Source organism: Procambarus clarkii, chromosome 70 (genome assembly GCF_040958095.1).
Source record: "Procambarus clarkii isolate CNS0578487 chromosome 70, FALCON_Pclarkii_2.0, whole genome shotgun sequence".
In the NCBI taxonomy this organism is placed as follows: domain Eukaryota; kingdom Metazoa; phylum Arthropoda; class Malacostraca; order Decapoda; family Cambaridae; genus Procambarus; species Procambarus clarkii.
In genome coordinates, this window is record NC_091219.1 from 6,948,821 (window position 1) to 6,969,944 (window position 21,124).

The 21,124-nt window shown below is 40.4% G+C and overlaps 1 protein-coding gene across 1 annotated transcript; it reads left to right on the plus strand.

Moving 5' to 3' along the window:
- Positions 1-208: 208 nt before the first annotated feature.
- LOC138356145 (uncharacterized) lies at positions 209-1,839 on the plus strand. The gene is made up of 2 exons (XM_069311892.1): positions 209-1,279; positions 1,450-1,839. The coding sequence occupies exons 1-2, from the start codon at positions 209-211 to the stop codon at positions 1,837-1,839; spliced, it is 1,461 nt and encodes a 486-aa protein (XP_069167993.1).
- The last annotated feature ends 19,285 nt before the right edge of the window (positions 1,840-21,124 follow it).

Here is a 21,124-nt window from a genome sequence, read left to right on the forward strand (position 1 = left end):
AGCTTATGACCTCGGGGTAATTTTAAATGAATTGTCCAACCTCCCTAACCGTGAAATTGATATTGCCTCCAAAGATGGATTTAAGTTCATGAAAGTAGATATCGGTAAACTTCGGTTTATGGATAGTCTGGCTTTACTAAATGGTGGGCTGGAAAAACTAGCTAAAGAACATATCATGGAAGGTAAACCCACCACTTAAACCTCAGTTATGCTAGATGACGTCCCTGCAGCTGCCCACCATTTATTAAAGACAGGCAAACAGGTCTTCTGTTATGACTACATTTCATCTTTGGAGAAATTAAATGAACCGGCTCTTCCTCCTCCCGAAGCCTTTTTCAATAGTTTAAAGCACGAGGCCATAAGCGAGACCGATTATACACAGGCTAAAGAAGTCTTCAGATTAGCGGAATGCAAGACCAATGGGGATTACTTGAAGGTCTATTTGAAAGTAGATACTGGACTATTGTGTGATGTGTTCACTGTATGGCGCAAGACCATGCTTGAGCTGTACAAGTTAGACATTACACACTATGTCTCGTTATCTAGTTTTGCATGGGACGTTTTCTTGTTTAAGAGTCAAGTTGTCTTGGACTCTATTTCTGATCCCCATTTGTACGATGTATTGCGTAGAAATCTAAGAGGCGGATTTACCTCTGTTGTGCGGCAACACACAAGTGTACAAAATGAGCATACGGGTGCTGATCCTTCTAGCACCGATATATATATTCTTTATTTAGATTTTAATGGCTTATACGACACCTGTATGACAGAACTGCTTCCTCAAGGTGGGATCCGTAAATTATCTGCTGCCGAATGCAATGATTGGCTCGAACAGGGATTGGGAAATATTACATGTGATGGGGATAAAGGGTATTGGGTCATGTGTGATACCAAACATGTCGCACCTGAGGTGGCTCGATACACCGATGACTTGCCATTAACCCTGTCGCATGCTAATATTTCAACTGATCTTCTCTCCGATTATAGCAAACATATTTTAAATACCGATGATCGTAAACTCCCCAAGAAAAACAATAAATTAATTGCGTCACATCTCCCTCAAAAAGATTACTTGGTGAGTTTAGATTTGCTTCAGATGCTGATGAAATTGGGATTGGAAGTGGCTAAGGTAAATGCAGTTTATGAATTCCAACAGAGCAAGTACCTTAAGGAATTTGTCGAAACAAATGCTCGTGAACGTGCAAATACACCTTGCGCCATTAAGGGTAAAGCTTTCAAGCTGGTATCATATGCAATTTACGGCAAGAGTTTGACAAATGTGAGTAAATATGGCGATCAGCATTATTTAGTTACATCACGAGACAAATTCCAAAAGCATGCACGCAATCTGTTCTTCAAACGGAGCATTTTGTTAAGTGAAGACAGAGTGTTTGCACAGTTAAGAAACAATCACTTAAAGTCAATACACCAACCTATCTGGGGTTCCAGATCTTGCAAATAGCTAAGAGGATCCTATATGATTTTTGGTACAATACCGTCAAAGCTCATTATGGAGACAAAGCTAGATTGCTGTATACGGATACAGATTCGTATTTGATTGAATTAAGCTGTCCAAATGCTTTTGAGGAATTAAATAAACTGCCTTTATCTCAGCATATGGATTTCAGTAATTTCCCTCCTGAAAATCCCTATTTCGATGACTCCCGCAAAGGTCAATTGGGTTTGCTAAAATCGGAAGTTGGAGCCAAAATTATCAAGGAACTCATTGCATTGAAGCCTAAAATGTACTCAATTCTCACTCAAGATCAGGTTCAGATCTGTCGTTGTAAAGGAATTCCCACTTATCATCAGTCTAAACTCACTCATGCTGCTTTCTAAAGTGCTTTAGAGTTAAATATTGGGCAGAGGTTCCAATCCAGATCTATTAGGAATGTTAAAGGCCGTATGTGTACCTGTCTCACTACAAAACGTGGACTGTCCGCCTTTGACGATAAACGTTATGTACTGAGTCCTACACAGTCTTTGGCGTATGGTCACCCCGATATACCTCGAGCAGAAATTAATGAAGAAGAGAATGAGGAGGAGGAGGAGGATGTACCTGCACCTGCTGCTGCTGCTGCACGTCCTGTGAGACGTGGATTCCATCCCATATTCAACATGTGGGGAAAACGCGATGCACTGGTGAACAAGACGTATCCTCACAATTAGTGACTGAAGAAATTGGTGATAGAAAATTTGCAACCTCCCCTAACCTATCTTTGGGTTGGAAAATTGCTGCCTCCCCTAACCTGACATTGATGTTTGAAAATTGCTGCCTCCCCTAACCCGTCATTGATGTTTGAAAATTGCTACCTCCCCTAACCTGTCATTGATGTTAGAAAATTGCTACCTCCCCTAACCTGTCATTGATGTTTGAAAAAATTGCGGGGCCCCTGACTAATCACTGATGTTCTGAAAATGCAGTCTCCCTTAACCTATGTTGAAAATGTTCTGTTGTATATCTATGTTGAAAATGTTCTGTTGTATATAAAAAAATAAAATAAAAAATTGTGAAATGTATACTTTGATGTTTTTATAAAACCGTGCCCCCTAACCTATGTTTTGAAAATGTTCTATGCAAAAAAAAATAAAAAAATATGAAATGTATGCTTTGATGTTTCTATGAAAACCTCCCATGTTTAAATATAATAACCTTATCATACTTATGTCAGTACAAACCCAACACGCATCATGGATAGTTCACCTATCACTGAAGAACAACTCGATATTTTCAATGAACCTAGCAGAATAATCATTGCAAGATTTTCCAATGGTGGAAAATCTTATTTGTGCACTAAACTCGTACAAAAATACCATCTGAAATTCTCCAGTATTATTATATGCGGCGGCAGTTACAGAGCATTGCTAGACGATCCAGTAATTAACAAGAAAATAATAGCTCAACCTGAAATTATTAACCCTTTAGATGAACGTACAGACGATTCACCTATTTTAAACATTATCGATGACTTGTTCATCGAATCTGCCAATTCCAAAATTGTGTTTGATATCTTCACTAAAGGCAGACATCTTGCTATTTCGTGCATATTCATTACCCAAAATATATTTTTCTCTGGGAAATATGCTAGAAGTATCAGTTTAAACGCCTCCCATTTCATATTAGTGAAATCTAGAGAATTAGCTCAAATTGAGACTTTAGGGCGGCAGTTATTTGGAAAACAAAATTCTAAAAAGCTTTTGGATATCTACAAGAAAGCCATCAGTAAACCCTATGGATATTTATTGGTGGATTTAGGAGTGAAAACCCCTGAACGCATCACCTTCCATAGCAATATTGTTGTTGAGCATCCATACGAAATTGTATACCAATGGTGAATGTACTAAACAACAACCACAAGGGGAGGTTAGGGGGGTTTGGTGTATAGGATGTGTCCCCCACAACAACAATCATAACCACAAGGGTAGGTTAGGGCGGTTGGATGTATAGGATGTGTCCCCTACAACAACAACAACAACCACAAGGGGAGGTTAGGGGGGTTTGGTGTATAGGATGTGTCCCCCACAACAACAACAACAACCACAAGGGGAGGTTAGGGCGGTTGGGTGTATAGGATGTGTCCCCTACAACAACAACAACAACCACAAGGGGAGGTTAGGGGGGTTTGGTGTATAGGATGTGTCCCCCACAACAACAATCATAACCACAAGGATAGGTTAGGGCGGTTGGATGTATAGGATGTGTCCCCTACAACAACAACAACAACCACAAGGGGAGGTTAGGGCGGTTGGGTGTATAGGATGTATTCCCCACAACAACCACAAGGGGAGGTTAGGGCGGTTGGGTGTATAGGATGTGTCCTCTACAACAACAACAACAACCACAAGGGGAGGTTAGGGCGGTTGGGTGTATAGGATGTATTCCCCACAACAACAACAACAACCACAAGGGGAGGTTAGGGGGGTTGGTATATCGGATGTATAAAACAGCTAAAACCATACAATCCGATATCACTTTATTAGAAGATGGAGCATGTACTAGATAAAATTTATTATAACCCCGCATCCACAGGAGGGTTAGGGGGGGTCAATAGGTTGTATAAAGCTGCTAAAACCCTAAAGCCAGATATTACTTTATCAGATGTGAAAGAATACTTGAAATCGTCTAAAGCCTACACTTTGCACGCATTAAAACCTCGCAAATTTCAACGAAGAAAGGTGCTGAGTCCTAAACCCCGTATATATTTAGCAGAAATGGGATTAATAGCTAAACACAATGATGATATTAAATACATTCTCGTCTGTGTCGATATTTTTTCACAGTATGTGCAAGTAGCACCTCTGATACGCAAAGATGGACAGACTGTGAGTAAAGCTCTGAAAAACTTATTGGAATCCTCATATTTCCAAGGAATACGTAAAATAAATACAGTTCGAGGAGCTGAATTTTATAATTCTCATATGCAACGAATGCTTGCAGCTAAAAATATTTAACTGTATAGCGTATTTTCTCAAGAAACAAAAGCCGCAATTGCAGAACGCTTTATACGTACCATGAAAACTAAGATTTATAAATATATGACTGTGCACAATACCTCTAGATATCTGCCCATATTGCCTGATATCATAAAGGCCTATAACACAACACCCCACCGAGGGTTAGGTGGACGGACTCCAGTTGACGTCCATGCTTTATCTCGTCCACAAGATATAAAGAAACAGTTCAATCTCATGTATAAAAGTAAGGACAAACCTAAAGCGGGTCTTAGTTCGCTACTAGCTGTCGGGGACACAGTTCGCATTACTCTCTCCAACAGAATTTCGACATTCAAGAAAGGTTTTGCTAGACAAAACACGAAGAAATTTTCAGAATTATTCGTATAGATAAAAGTCAGCCTATCCCATTATATTTTTTACAAGATTTGAATAACAAGCCCATTGACGGAGGGTTTTACAAGGAAGAATTAACCCTAACCCATTTACCAGTTGCATTTAATATTGAGAAAGTACTACGCAAACGTACATTGCCTAATAATAAATTACAGTATAAAGTAAGGTACGAAGGCTACGATTCTTCATTTGATCAGTGGATTGATGCTGATGATTTGTTGAAGATATGAAGAAGCCATTAGTATACAAGTACAGAGAGTTGGTGACCTTGCTGAGCAAACTCAATTCCTCAGCTAGGAAAAAATTTATTGCACAGTTTAAAAAACCACATATTCATTGCTTGTCAGAGATTTTCAACAATTTTCTGAAAAATAGGCTTCCGGTTAAAAAGAAAGTTATAGTCAAATTGAAGAAATACAGAGACACCTTGCATTCGCTGGCTTGCAAGAAACCCTCAATTTCGAACAAAAAACGCATTTTATTGACTCGCAAAGGAGGCAGTATCCTCGGTATATTATTACCCATAGCTGCTAGTTTAATTTCCAGGCTATTTAATAAATAAAAAATGAAAGAATATTATCTAGTACCTCGTAAATCCATCGATGAGGGACCTGCTAAACTACCAGTAGTTAAAAAAGCAGAAGTGGCGCCATCAGTAGCTCCAACACAGGCAGCAAGTACTCCAGTAGCACCAGTTTCAGTACGAGCTAATCCTTCAATAATACATTTGGTACATTTAAAATTGAAAGCTAAAGATCATGATTATGCTACTTCGCTGTTGAATTATTTTGATGAAAGCAAGATGGTGCAATGGGACGTCAATGGGAATCTGCAAATGCCAGTGACTGGAATAAACATAATTGATGATATTTTAACTAAAATGACAATTCACCGCTCTGTATTCCCACGAGAAAAATTACCGCTGGTTAAATTATTCATCTCTTTAACCTCAACTCCACGAGAAATGTTTAGGAATACAGAATCTCGTAAACAAGTATTTAATGATGACGTGGTACTAAGAAGAAAACGGGCGTATGCTCCTACTACAGCTGCTGGAGAAACTAAACGCCCTATAGTTGGCGGAGGAGCAACTTGGCTAGCTTATTAAAGGTGAGTGTATAAATAGATGTTCTGTTTTGTTTTTTAGTTTATTCATTGTCCATTTTATTTATTTTTAGTCCAGCAATGGATTCCCACGTTATTTACGCTACTAGTGTTTCTAATACAGATTTATTTCCTAATAATGAACCTAGTGCTTTTGAAAACAGACTGTATAATCAACTTGTACTGGATTCTAGACGTTCCTACGAAATGTGTCTCCAGAATATATTATTGCCTTCGTCATATTACATAATAAGATCGGATGATCTGGAAAGTTATATCCGCGTGAGAATTATGTACCTAGATGCTAAAGGAATTAGTTACAAACATTCCAAATTTCTACCGAAAACTAATATTTTAGCTGGTGGCATAAAGGAAATTATATACGCCATCAATAATGAAATTACCCATATATTTTCAATGAACGATTTGAGTTTTGTGTCTGATGTCTATAAGACGCATTTCCCAAGATATGCTGATGCATATATTAAATATGGATCGGTTTCCAATAGAGTAAAGTTCAATACCGCGAGCAGCGATGAGAATGTATTGTATTATGACGATAATCGAGCAATATGCAGGATTTCCCTATCTTTTGGGGCGAGTATTGGCAAGGTTTTAGGAACTGAACAGCATAAAAATTATGATATATACGTACACAAGAATTATTTGGATGAAACACCCATATCAGACACGTGCCTCTACCCTCCACAACCCAGGGGCATGATGGATTACTTGTGTGTTTATTGCGATAAAATTGCGCCCACGATGTATGGGAATTGTGAATACAGTGAATACATTAGACGTAGTGTCTTTGCAGGGCGGTGAAAGCACGAATAGGAAACTATATAAACCTCTAAATACAAATGTACTGGATAGTATAAGTATTGCAGTAACCGATCCTAATGGGACTCCTATTTATTTCGATAAACGAGGAAGCACAACAGCTGTTTTACATATACGACCCCGAATTGGGTCTATATAATAAGGACATTACAGTTCCGAGCCTCATTACTCATCTGCAAGCTACAAAATGCGCGTCAATTTCATCCCTCCGTCTGTAGACGAAATATTATTCTTAATTAGCCCACCTGCCTCATATAAAGGAGGTGGGCTGAGTGATATTAGAATATTCAATAGGAGTCATATAAGAGGAGGTGGTATATTCAGTTTCCTCACTGGTTTAGCCCGTAAAGCAGCCCCATTTTTAATGAGAACCCTTGCTCCTGCCGTCTTAAGTATGGGTCAGAATGTATTGCAAGACATGCAAACAGAACATTCCTTTAGAAAGTCAATGAAGAAGCATGGGATCGAATCATTGAAGGGAGTTGGGCGTCAGATTTTAGGTGGTGGTAAAAGGCGGACAAAGTCTAAGAGAAAGGCTAAGGCCACCAAATTAGCACTTATTCGCAGTTTCACAAAACAGAATAAGAGATATAATGACGTGTTTGCATAAATTGCAATTCATTCCTCTCATAGCATCCAGCATGAATACTACTACTACACTAGGAGCGGGGCTACAATCCCCTTTGGAAAGTTACACAGTGGCTGTAACAGATGGATTTCCCAAACTTAATTCAGCACGTATGATTGAGTCCACTATAGCAAGCAGGAAAAATATTGATATTTTACCTGTTAATTTAGGAATTAATAAATTTAAGGACTCGAATATCGAATTTAGAATCCCTGGCATTCCTGGTCATTTCCTGGATATGTCATCACTAGCCCTAGAAGTGGGCATAGAATTAACAGAAGCTGACGCCGCAATAGATTCGGGCAAAAAAGTGACTGTCGCCAATGGTTTATCACAAACACTTTTTAAAACAGTGGTGGTGTATTTTAACGAACAAGTAGTTGAAAATAATTCTTTATTTTCTTATTGGGCGTATATAAAGCTGCTAACGACTCTTTCCAGAAGTAAAATTGATGGTTTTAAGCATCTAGCGTATTTTTATAAAGAAGAGGCGCTAACGATACCTAATAAAATTGATACGCAGTATTTTGCTACGACCACGATAGATCAGGATGAGAAAATGGCTAATATGAAAGAACAGGGCATTTATACGTGCTTTAAATTATTGCTGGATATTGCATCTATTAGCGAATATTTACTGGATAACGTAGATGTAAGAATACGTTTGGAGTTAAATAGTGATAAATGGGTTATTGGCAGTGATACAGCAACTGCTAATTATAAATATAATATAAATATGGCCCGCTTATGGATCGATAGATTAACCCCATTCCCTTCTGGGCTACTAGCTATTAACAGAGCACTCGCCCAAAATAATGGAGCAGTAACGTATATATTTGATAAAACCCTACTTAAAACCTATATTCTAAGTCAGGGCCAAAAATCGTTAACTATGGACCAGCCCTGGGGTGGAGTGATCCCTGAGAAATTATACATGGCCATTATTGATATGGAAGCCATTTCTGGAGATTATACCTTAAACCCATTATATTTTAACAATTCCGCCTTGAGCAACGTATATATCTCGGTGAACGGCACGAGTTTATTTAATATCGCGTGTGATTTCCCCCATAAATGTTCGAAATTATATTATACGGTCCTGAATGCCGTAGGATTTAATGTTAGATAATATTTTGTCCTACGAATCGTTCGTTAAAGGACAAACTCTGCTGGTCTTTAATTTATTACCAGAAGAAATAAAGGGTACAGTTTCCTTGGAAGCGACAGGGAATTTAAGAATTACATTGGAATTTAATACAGCCATAGTGGGAAATAAAGTTATACTGCTGTTTGGTCCTACTACTGGGGTTATGAAAATTAATGCTGATCGACGTATTATTTGTGAAACGAGAGCCTAAGAAACATGAATTGTTTTGAAATAAACAATGGGTTGAAAAATATATATTTAGGGGAAGAAGCCATATATATCGGATGTTATTTAGCGAACGATGTACGGAGAATCTTTAAGATATTGAATAAAGAGCCAGTGGTATTTATTTTAAATACTTTAGATGAGAAATCCCCTGCAACGATGATGGGTCATTGGATGACTGTGTATGTACACAATAAACCTTCAGGAGCCATTATCGCTCTGATGGACAGTTTTGGGCTGAAGACGGAATTCCATTCACGTTATTTACAGGAATTCCTCTCTTATTTTGAAGATTATAGAGTATACATGTTCACAAAACGCATTCAGAGCATGGACTCCTATTATTGTGGAGCCTATGCCATGTTTTTCTTCTATCAATTATGCAACCTTAACTTGAGAGCTGCACTACATAAATTTTAAACTTTATTTGAATATGGGGAATATAATATGAACGATAGGAAGATAATTCAATTTGCATATTCTAATTTTGCAATGCCTAACTGCAAAAAGACATTTTGCATAGATGGACAGGATAAATGTCTATCGCTGTGTGATGAATCCTCATATTACTGAGCTGTAAGTATATTTCTAGATGTTTGCTATATATCGTCTTTCATATTATTGTTGATTTATTATTATTATTATTATTATTATTATGTGTTGCTTATATGGTTTTTATTCTTTGTTCCAGATATGATGTGGCAGAGGAACTGGTCTCACAAAAAATTACCAGGATCTGGGATTGCTATGATCAACGTCTTAAATATCATGCTTGTTCCCCATTACAATTTTACTGTTAAGACTAGAATGTAAACTTTATTACCAATAAAATAATAGAAACCTATACAATGTATATTCTTAAACCTCTGATTAGGTTAGGTAGGGGATGGATAGTCTAGTCATTTTTTAATAATAACATCAAATACACATGCCAGTAGGACGCCAAAGGGCGCATTGGTTATCTGGTGACGTCATACATAGTTGACCAGTCAGGTGCTGTAATACCTTGACACCTATATGCTAATGGCCATCAATACCTTATCCCTATACCTGAGGTCGCTTTTCACTATGTCACTAAACAACAACAACAACAACTGGTCTGTAGAATGTATTTGTTTGTTATATATAATAAGTTAGGTTAGGTTAGGATGGTTTGATAGGGTTTATGAATATCAGAAAATATGAGCAATGAGCAAAAATACGAGCCATTGTAGCTGAATATCGTCTCTGGTGAAGCACAAAGTACAGTTGAGGTATAAAGTTCACACTTATGTGTGAACCTCCTGGAATCCGCATTTAGCGCGTTGGCCCCGTAGTAGGGATGATGACGTTAGAAAAAGAAGGTAACTGCAGAAGGACTTATTTAAAAAACATAAGAGGCTTTGCTTTTACTGAATGAGTATTTTTGATCCGTTATATGCTACAGTAAGGTGTGGTAGATATGTTTTCAGTAAATGTGAGATGCGCATATATATATTTATGCGTTTATGCAGTAATATTGGATTACTACTGAAATTGCATTGAAGTCACCATGCCTGGCAGGGGACTGTTAGTTTATACAGTAATATTGGATTAGTACTGAAATCGCATTGAAGTCTCCACGCCTGGCAGGGGACTGTTTTCAAACAAATGGATGATAGTGGGTTTTCAATTTTATTTGCCCTATGCTCAATAAACGATCCTTGAAGAAAGATGGACAAAGCTTAAATTACATTCTCTAGATAGACGAAGAAGAAATAGGGGTGGCATGATAGAGGTGTTAAAGAATGGACATGATAAAGGGGGATATTAATAGGCTATAAACACGAGATAGAACACGAAACAATGGGTATAAATTGGAATAGGTTTTAGATTTAGGAAAAAGACCTGGGTAAATACTCCTTTGGTGACAGAGCTGAACTCATTTATTGTGTTAATATGAAATCTTAGCTTTGAAATGATCCTAGAAAAATGGGAAACAGTATGGAAATACATTATTGAGAAAAACGAGCTTATAATGGATGACATCATTGTACATTAGGCTTGACAGAAGGCGGCCTTTTAATCCCCCTTTACTATAAATATTGAAAATGGGCATAAATACACTATAACAGAAAACGGACTTATTCAGGGAAGATGAAGACTGGCTAGCTGATGACGTCATTGACCATTAGCGATGCCTGTGCACGGGTTACTGGGGCAACGAAAAATGCACGACTCATAGACCGTGCGTCAATGGGTCACTGGGGCAACGAAAAATGCACGACTCATAGACTGTGTGCCGGAAGGAGCAAAACGCACGGTCTATGAGTCGTTTCCCACTACTCCTAGTGAGATCTCCTAGTGAGGTATAAGCACTCTACCGAGTTGTGGGTTGGGTTGCCCGTAAAGGAGGAACAACATGACAACACCAACAACCCACACAACTATAATATTATGTACCAGCCTCATATTCGGTACTGTGTCAAAGGCATTCCGACAATCCAAGAAAATGCAGTCCACCCAGCCCTCTCTTTCTTGCTTAATCTTTGTCACCTGGTCGTAGAATTCTATTCAGCCAGTCAGGCAAGATTTACCTTCCCTGAACCCAAGTTGGCGATTTGTCACGAAGTCCCTTCTCTCCAGATGTGACACCAGGTTTTTTCTCACGATCTTCTCCATCACCTTGCATGGTATACAAGTCAAGGTAGTAGTGTGGTGGGGTGTGTGTGGTAGTGTAGTGGAGTGTGTGGTAGTATGGTGGGGTGTGTGGTAATGTGGTGGGGTGTGTGGTAGTATGGTGGGGTGTGTGATAGTGTTGTGGGGTTGTGTGGTAGTGTGGTGGAGTGTGTGGTAGTGTGGTGGGATGTGTGGTAATATGGTGGGGTGTGTGGTAGTGTTGTGGGGTGTGTGGTAGTGTTGTGGGGTTGTGTGGTAGTGTGGTGAGGTGTGTGGTAATGTGGTGGGGTGTATGGTAGTGTGTGGTAGTGTGGTTGGTTGTGTGGTAGTGTTGTGGGGTTGTGTGGTAGTGTGGTTGGGTGTGTGGTTGGGTGTGTGGTAGTGTGATGGGGTTGTGTGGTAGTGTGATGGGGTGTTTGGTAGTGTTGTGGGGTTGTGTGGTAGTGTGGTGGGGTGTGTGGTAGTGTGGTGGGGTTGTGTGGTAGTGTGGTGGGGTTGTGTGGTAGTGTGGTGGGGGTGTGGTACTGTGGGGGGGTGTGGTAGTGTGGTGGAGTTGTGTTGTAGTGTGGTGGGGTGTGTAGTGGGGTTGTGTGGTAGAGTGGTGGGGTTGTGTGTAGTGTGGTGGGGTTGTGTGGTAGTGTGGTGGGGTGTGTGGTTGTGTGGTAGTGTGGTGGGGTTGTGCGTAGTGTGGAGGGGTTGAGTGGTAGTGTGGTGGGGTTGTGTCGTAGTGTGGTGGGGTTGTGTGTAGTGTGGTGGGGTTGTGTCGTAGTGTGGTGGGGTTGTGTGCAGTGTGGTGGGGGTTGTGTGGTAATGTGGTGGGATGTGTGGTAGTGTGGTGGGGTTGTGTGGTAGTGTGGTGGGGGTGTGGTAGTGTGGTGGGGGGTGTGTTAGTGTGGTGGAGTTGTGTTGTAGTGTGGTGGGGTGTGTAGTGGGGTTGTGTGGTAGAGTGGTGGGGTTGTGTGTAGTGTGGTGGGGTTGTGTGGTAGTGTGGTGGGGTGTGTGGTAGTGTGGTGTGGTAGTGTGGTGGGTTGTGCATAGTGTGGTGGGGTTGAGTGGTAGTGTGGTGGGGTGTGTGGTAGTGTGGTGGGGTTGTGTCGTAGTGTGGTGGGGTTGTGTGTAGTGTGGTGGGGTTGTGTCGTAGTGTGGTGGGGTGTGTGGTAGTGTGGGGCGGTTGTGTGGTTGTGTGGAGGGGGGTGTGGTAGTGTGGTGGGGGAGTGGTAGTGTGGTGGAGTTGTGTTGTATTGTTGTGGGGTGTGTAGTGGGGTTGTGTGGTAGAGTGGTGGGGTTGTGTGTAGTGTGGTGGGGTTGTGTGGTAGTGTGGTGGGGTGTGTGGTAGTGTGGTGGGGTGTGTGTAGTGTGGTGGGGTTGAGTTTTAGTGTGGTGGGGTGTGTGGTAGTGTGGTGGGGTTGTGTCGTAGTGTGGTGGGGTTGTGTGTAGTGTGGTGGGGTTGTGTGGTAGTGTGGTGGGGTGTGTGGTAGTGTTGCGTGGTTGTGTGGTAGTATGGTGGGGTTGTGTGTAGTGTGGTGGGGTTGTGTGGTAGTGTGGTGGGGTGTGTGGTAGTGTGGTGGGGTTGTGTCGTAGTGTGTGGGATATTTGGGGCTTGAATCTGATTAATTAAATATTAATGTAGTAAATTAAATTACGAAGGACCACCCACTTTTATAGTAAAGAGGGAATCTGAGAATTTCTGATCATTAAATAATTCCTAGATGAAACCAGTAACTATGGATAAAAATACTAGAATTTATGATCATAGAAATAATTAATGGGCTGTATTATTAAATGAATCAAACCCTCAAGCACCTACATTGGGGGGTTATTACTGGAGGTAAGTACGTCCAGGAATTAGTGTGGTTCGTTCACTAATTCAATTAATAATAATCTAATCCTATAAAATTATATTGAAACTGCTATCATTACCATAGATGGAAACATAGATTATGAGTATAGCAATGAGAGTTACAGTAAACCACATATTAATCCTGAGGGATTCTGCACATAAGAAATTGCAATAGAATCATGAAAAAATATAGTCTTAGCTTAATGATGATTCCTTTAGACAAGCCATGGAAGTTCCTCTTATTCTCTGGACTCGGTCGGCTGACGAAAGGGACGGATTAATATTGGAGAAGGCGGCATGGAGAGTTCCTCTCTCGTGCTGCAAGACAAATATGTACAGTAGTAACTAATTTAACTACTAAATCTATATTCAAGAAATTGAGAGTTACAGGTGACAGAATTTAATCACCTGTTATTAGATGTTATCGTGCGTCATAACGGACAATCACCCAGCTACCATTAGACTTTTACCTGATGCATCACATAAAGGAATATACTTAGCTGTGGGCACTGTATAAGTATTAAGATTGCCGTGCTTCGCGTCCCAGGCTCCGGTTTGACCTATCCTAGATAGTGACGCGCTTCGCTGGCCGGTCACGTGTCGTCAAGAACCAGGTTAAAAGGTTCCTTATTTGACACCAGCACTAGCTGAAGATATTATCTGCAAGGTTATTCACGCCTCACAGTGGCGACTTTCATCTGAGGATGGATAACGTCTGCCCTAGTGGCTGGACAATGGCATCTCCTTGTGAGTACGGAATACGCAGGTCTGCCTCTGAGCGGCTCTCCGCGTGTACTGAGTTGGCCTTCCTCTACCCACGCCGCATCCGCGTTCATAAAACAAATTATTGTCACGAACATTAATATTTCTCGCATTTACGCTTGAAACGTTGAAGACTGGACGGGTTTATTATTTAGAGGAGGAAATTATTATTATTTACCAATTTAAGAATAGTAAATATATAAGGGAGAGGAATTAATGTCTCCCCATGGCATTCACTGGTGACGTTAACGTTATTACGAGATAGACGCTATGACTCCAACGCTCTATTCGGCTTTTAGTTGGAAGTCAATTAATCTGCAATTAGTTATCATACAGAATGCCTTAGGTATAGAGAATCGTGTTTAATTCTCACATACATTGGATATAATGTGTTTACTGTAAGGAAATCTGACGCAATACTGGCGTCAGGTGACGTGAGAATCCTAGCCTACTGCACAGATGAAATTATTAGTACATGAGAATTCTACGTGTTGTTAATTTTACTTACTACAATAATTAGTATTGTTAGTAATAAGTAATGAGAATACAACAGTGTTGTATTCGGTGTTGGAAATTTCCAACATAACTCCGGGGGGAGGATTCTAGGGTCGTAGTGTACTGTGTTGTACTGACCTATCCCGAAGTGATATTAAGATTAGTACATTAGTATGTTAATATGTTAGTATGTTAGTACACACATAACGAACGTCCCGGATTGATCAAGGACTTACAAGAACTTGAGTCTTGCTATTTACATGTCAAATGAAACATGTTGCTTGTAGCCTACACAATATTTGTAGAATCTAACTCACCCAATTTAAACTAACAGAATCTACAGTGATACGATATCCTGGGTCATAGTGACATTTAATGTTTTGTTACGTGATATCACATCGTAGCATCAATATAGTTATCTCAGTGGGAAGTGAAGGAAATTACTCTTCTTCAGAGTTGTAATAGGCTTGCAAATTCCGCCTACATTGTTGAGCTGCAGCTCTAGTGGGGCGGTTGCTTGGAGGAACAAATTCATCGTCCTCTGAAATTACTGGGGTAACTGGATCTGGCTGATATTCTTGTTCAGTCAGTTCAAGGGGAACCAGCTTCTCTAAAGTTTTTAGAGTAGTGTTGCCTCTGCATAGGACTTTAACCACTCTTAGGACACCTTGTCGATCTGGATGAATGGTGATAATTTTACCAATAGGCCATTCTGACCTCGGTCCATCGCTGTCGACTAGCACTAGGTCTCCTGGCTTTAATTGCACCTTATTGTAAGGACTCGAAGCTCCGTAGTGGTACTCTCGTAGAGCTGTGAGGTACTCTCGAGTCCACACCTCATTCCACCTGTTAATAACTCTAGAAAGATGCTGGTAGCTTTCCACCAAGTCTCCTCTGGTCACATGGGACGGGTCTACAGGGTCCTCTTCGGCTAACGGGATGAGAGGGCTCAGTAGACCTCCAAGGATCAAGTGAGAGGGGCTCAGTGGTTCTCTCTGGGTGTAATCATCAGACAGGTAGGTGATTGGGCGGTTATTGACTCGCGCCTCGATTTCCACAACTATAGTTTGGAGTTCTGAGTAACTGACCCTTTGTCGGTGTAAAGTTTTCCTTAGACACTTCTTGACTGTGCCTACCATTCGCTCATAGAACCCACCTTGCCAAGGGGCTCTCGGTGCTATGAATTTCCAGTGACATTGTCTTCTTTGTAAGACTGACTGTACTTCAGGGTGGTTCCAGACTTCTCGCAAACAACTTTCTCCTGCCACAAAATTAGATCCGTTGTCTGATATCATTAATCTAGGACATGATCGGCGGGCGGCAAATCTGCGGAAAGCTTGAATGAAAGCTTCAGCACTCATGTCTGGGGTGACCTCTAAGTGCACGCCTCTGGTTGTAGCACATGTAAAGAGACAAATGTACGCCTTCACTGGTATATTATTTGGGTTACCAGTGAGGAGTAAGGCTCCTGTATAATCAACTCCAGTGGTTTCGAAAGGACGAAGATGAACCACTCGCTCTTCTGGGAGTGGGGGAGGTCCTGGGTAAGGACAGACTCTAGCGTCGTATCTCTTACAGATTACACAAGATTTAATAATGATCTTAACAGTCTGACGACCTTGAGGATGCCAGTACTTTTGTCTAAGGTCGGTGAGAGTATCTAAAACTCCACCATGTAGTGTTCCATATTGATGGTGATGTAAGACAAGAAGTTTAGTTATGATGTGGTGACGAGGTAAAAGAATGGGATTCTTAGTGTCTAAGTCAATCTTTGCATGCAGCAAACGTCCTCCACATCGTAGTATGTTATGAGTGTTGGCATCGTACCAGATGCCCAGAGACTTAGTGAGTTTATCCGGAAGATTCTCAAATTCGCTTCCGTAAGTCTCTTTCTGTGCACGCTTGATCCAATAGTGGACAGGATTGGGAAATTTATGTCGAATTCCTATTTTGGCGAGGAAATCAAACACGTGCGCAGTAACTCGTAACAATTTGCTTAAGTTGGAATAATGACGAGGATCAATGGCTAATGTTCGCTGAGGCTCTGGTTCCGTCATGGGAGTGGTGATATTGGTCACTATGACTTGTGGCTTTTGTTTGGGCCACTGACCACCAACAAGCCATGAAGGTCCATTGAACCACAGCGAAGACTTGACAAGTTGTTTTAATGTCAATCCTCTTGATAAATAATCTGCAGGATTGTCCTTAGTAGGGACATGTCTAAACTTATATCCTGTGGATAAATCATGAATCTCCCTGACGCGATTACTGACGTAAGGAGTTTTGTTGTTATTGTTTCTTATCCATTGTAATACTGCCTCGTTGTCTGACCACACTACAATCTCACCAAAGTGGATATTATTGAGTGTCTTTGCCAGGCAATGGGCTAATCTTACTCCCACTAGCAATGCAGTCAACTCCATCTGAGGTAAGGATCTCTTCTTGATGGGAGCAACTCTTGCTTTAGATGTAAGTAAAATTGATTGAGCACTGTTAACTAAATAGGCTACTGCGCCATATGCTTTGCCAGAGGCATCGCAAAAAACGTGCAAATTGGTGGGTAAGTTTGGTCCTGAAGCATTACGAGGAAATTTCAAAACGCCTAACTGATTAAAATCCGTTGAGAGTATTTGCCATTTGGCTTGTAACTCACTTGATAACGGATCATCCCATCCCATATGTTTCTGCCAGCACTCCTGCATTAGGAGTTTGCCCCTTATTAATATAGGACTAAGTAGGCCTAAAGGGTCAAATGGTTGACTGACAAATGAGAGCAGTGTTCTCATGGTAAGAGTTGAATTATCAGTTTGCACTGACTTGACATTCATCTCGTCAGTGCTGGTGTTCCATTCCACGCCTAGAACCTTTAATTTACTGGGTACCTGATAATCGGGAAATTCTTTCTCGATTAACTGGTTAAGCAGTTTATTATTTGAGGCCCATGACTGTAGAGGCATATTGGCTCCTAACAGTTCTTGGTTAGCCTCATGGTAGATTTCTACCAGATCAGCTTGATCATTAGTTGTCCCCTGGAAGTTGTCGACATACAAGTTGTCGCTAATGGTTGCCTTATAAGGGCTGTCTGATTTCCTCAGATGCGTGTCTAATGTTGCTTGCAAAAGAAACAGTGAGGACGTAGCACCAAATAATACGGAGGCAAACCGATAGGTGATTACTTCACTATTAGGATCCAGTGGATCCTTGAACCAGAGGAATTTTGTGTAGTCATGATCTTCCTCCTGCAATCCTACTCGGAGAAAGGCTTTGCTGATGTCAGCTGTATAGGCAAAAATGCCTGTGCGAAATCGTAACAACAAGTCATGTAGCCTTTGTGTTAGGCTAGGTCCCGTTTGGAGACATTCATTTAAAGACACACTGCTCGGCTTTACTTTATCACTGCAGTTAAAGACAATACGAATAGGTGTTGTCAATGAGTCTTTCACCACAGCATGGTTAGGTAAATAATGACCTGTTTTTCGGTCATCGTGTTCAACAACTTCAATGAACTTATTGTTAAGTTGTTGTTGGATAAGTTGGTGATACATGGTTAGTTTGTCTGGCTGCTTCTGCAGTCGTGTTAATTGAGACTGCAATTGTGAGGCTGCCATAAAATAATTTACTGGAAGTTGTGGATGATCTAACTTCCATGGGAGTCTTACCCAGTATTGTTTATTTGAGTAGACAACTGTATCCAGATATTGCTGGTAAGTCCACGTATCATCAGGACTTGGTTGCTCAGGGATGATGCCTAACGTATCTAAATCCCACAAACGATGTATTGGTGGGTCAGACTCAATGTCCTCGGCTATTTCCCTGAAGCGTAGGGGTGACTGCTCTAAGCCTAGTCACGCCACAATTACATTATTGGATTGTTGGTTTGTGGACGCTGGACCTTGTCTGAAAAGCACGGGTCCTGTGAGCAATTTGCCACCTGCGGACGACAACAAATTCATACCATGTTGCCTAGTGCATCCAGTGATAAACTTGTAATAATGATCCGCGCCTATTAATATTCCAATATCTGTGAGGCAATCGGAATTTATTTTATGATCCGCTAGCCTCATGCGGTTTCGCTTAAGGTGTCTCGCAGTGCGAGCTAATCCTGTGACCTGCAGGTCCGTAGGAATTTTATCCACTACCACCGCATGGATTGGGCTAGTAGAGGATCCTAATCTAACTAGTAATTTAACTACCTTGTAGTCACGAGGTCCACTATTTGACAGGAAACCAGAAATGTTTAACTTCACACTTTTGGCAGGTTTTAAATTTAACTCATCTACCAACTGTTGTGTAATGAAGGTTTTCTGTGAACCTTGGTCAAAAAGACCCCTAGTGTTAATTCTAGATCTTCGATTTATTAATTTAAGTTGAGCTGTAGGCAAAGTAGTATTATTGCCTGACTCAGTAGCAAGTACATTCACTTCGTGATGTACTTTACAATATTGCACTGCAGTAGAATTAGTAAAATTCTCTCCAGTGGTCATGGTTGGTGTAGAAGATTTTCTACACAAGGCGTAGTGGTGTACACCTTGGTTACAACGGTTGCAGGTACGTAGTGCTACTGCACATTTCTTGGGATCATGAGAGCCCATACATTTGGTGCATTTGTGCAATTCCTGTAACCTTTTAACTCTAGCATTATACGTAGGATAAGCAGAGCATTGGTAAGTGGTGTGTTCCTGATTGCAGAACAGACACTTTCTCTGATTAATAGACTTAGTCTCTTTAGTAGACGAGTCATTGGTTATCTCTGAAGAAGATACTGAATAGGTACCTACATTTCCACTTCTTTTCCTAGTGGATGGAGTAGATATGGATTTATATTTATTAGACTTACTTGGAGTCTGTTTGGGTTTGACTGAAATATCAGCACTAATTGGTTTAGACTCAGGTTTAATTTTGTCATGAGTCTTTAACCTATTAACTGTGATCCTCAACCCCTCGAAAATTTGATCGAGAGTAAGAAACTCAGTATTATAATGTGAGCAGAGCTCTGTCAAGACATTTCGAGGTAATTTCCTCTGTAACAATAGCTTGATAGACCATTCAGAACCAGGTATATCGACCTTGGTACCTAAGGCCTTTACTAGAGACTCTACTTCTAGTCTGAAGCTTTGAAGTGACTCTGGTCTACTGTTTGGTGCATTCAGATCTAGTAGTTGATAATAGAGGGTAGCTATACTTAACTCTTTGTTGCAATAGTTCAACTTCAGGAGTTTTATAGCTTCCTCATAATTACTCTCATTAAGAGTAAGGTTATGGATGACCTTTTTAGCCTCTCCTGTGAGAAGACTAAGTAGGTATGAAAATTTAGAAACCTTGTCTAGAGACTGTTTCTTATGGATGTGAACTTCAAAGGAAGTCCAAAAATTGTCCCAATTTTCTGTATCTAATCCTGAAAATGTAGGCAAGTCTAGAGTAGGTAAACGAACCTCTGGTAATTGATTATTGAAGTGAGACCCAGTGTTACTGGTATTGGATCCAGATTGTTTGGCTAATTTAGATAATTTAGATAGCCTGATAATTTTATCGTGAGTCTCGTCTTCATATTGGGAGATGTCTACAGTTTGACTTTCTTCTTCGGGATCAGTTTCTACAGTATTTAGCAGATCAAGGTAAGATTGACCTGCAGATCTGACTTGATCAAATTTCAGATCAGCCAATCTAACTGATGCCTCTAAATGATAAGAGTCAATGGGATTATCTTTAGTTAAGCCCTCAGCCTTATTAATTAATCTGGTCAAGTGACCTTTAAGGCCAATGTAGGTTCTCCTCAATTGCTCAGGAGTAGCCATGTTGGGCTTAGGTTCAAACTTCACAGTGTTAGTATATGTATTACTAATGAAGCTTGGGTACTTGTTCATTAGTGAACAGGTAACATTGATTGTAGCCTAATTTAAGGTGACTACTTTATATTTTACCTCACTTGAGGTTGAATGAACCTACCTACCTAACAACAAATAGCTAGATATTTTGTGCACTGTCTGAACTTCACCATTAGTTCTCGTCCGGTTAGCTCATCTATATCACCATCAGAGTTAATGGAGATAATCCATCAATACACAAAACAGATGCACAAAATAATGCATACAAGAGAAATATTATGGAGACACTCCAATCAGAGTTATCTCAAAAATTAATCCCACCCTTTATAGGGTCAGCACAAATAATATAATACATACAACACTGACTAGTTTAAAGCTAGTCGTAATAATTCCTAACTAAGAACTATAAAATTATTTAGTCTGGGCTTGTACCAAATTCAGCACAATCTCAGCCTAAATTCTACCTAATAACATGGGTAAAGATTATTGTGGTGCAGTAAGGTGAATATAGTTGTGCTGTATTTTTGGGTTTTTTGTTTTATAAGAGTGCTCTTGCACACACAGGTGAACAATTATATACAGTTAAGTTTGGCTTGCTAGCCACAGCCTTTTGTGATGGTTGATGGTGTTAATAAACTTGTCAACCACATGCAACCTAGATTCCCCTGACAAGTGTACACCATCTCTGGTCAGGTTCTGTCTGTAAGGTCTGGCTGTAAATTGGATATATGTGGCATCCAATCTCACTCGTTTTTTCAGCCTGAAATTTA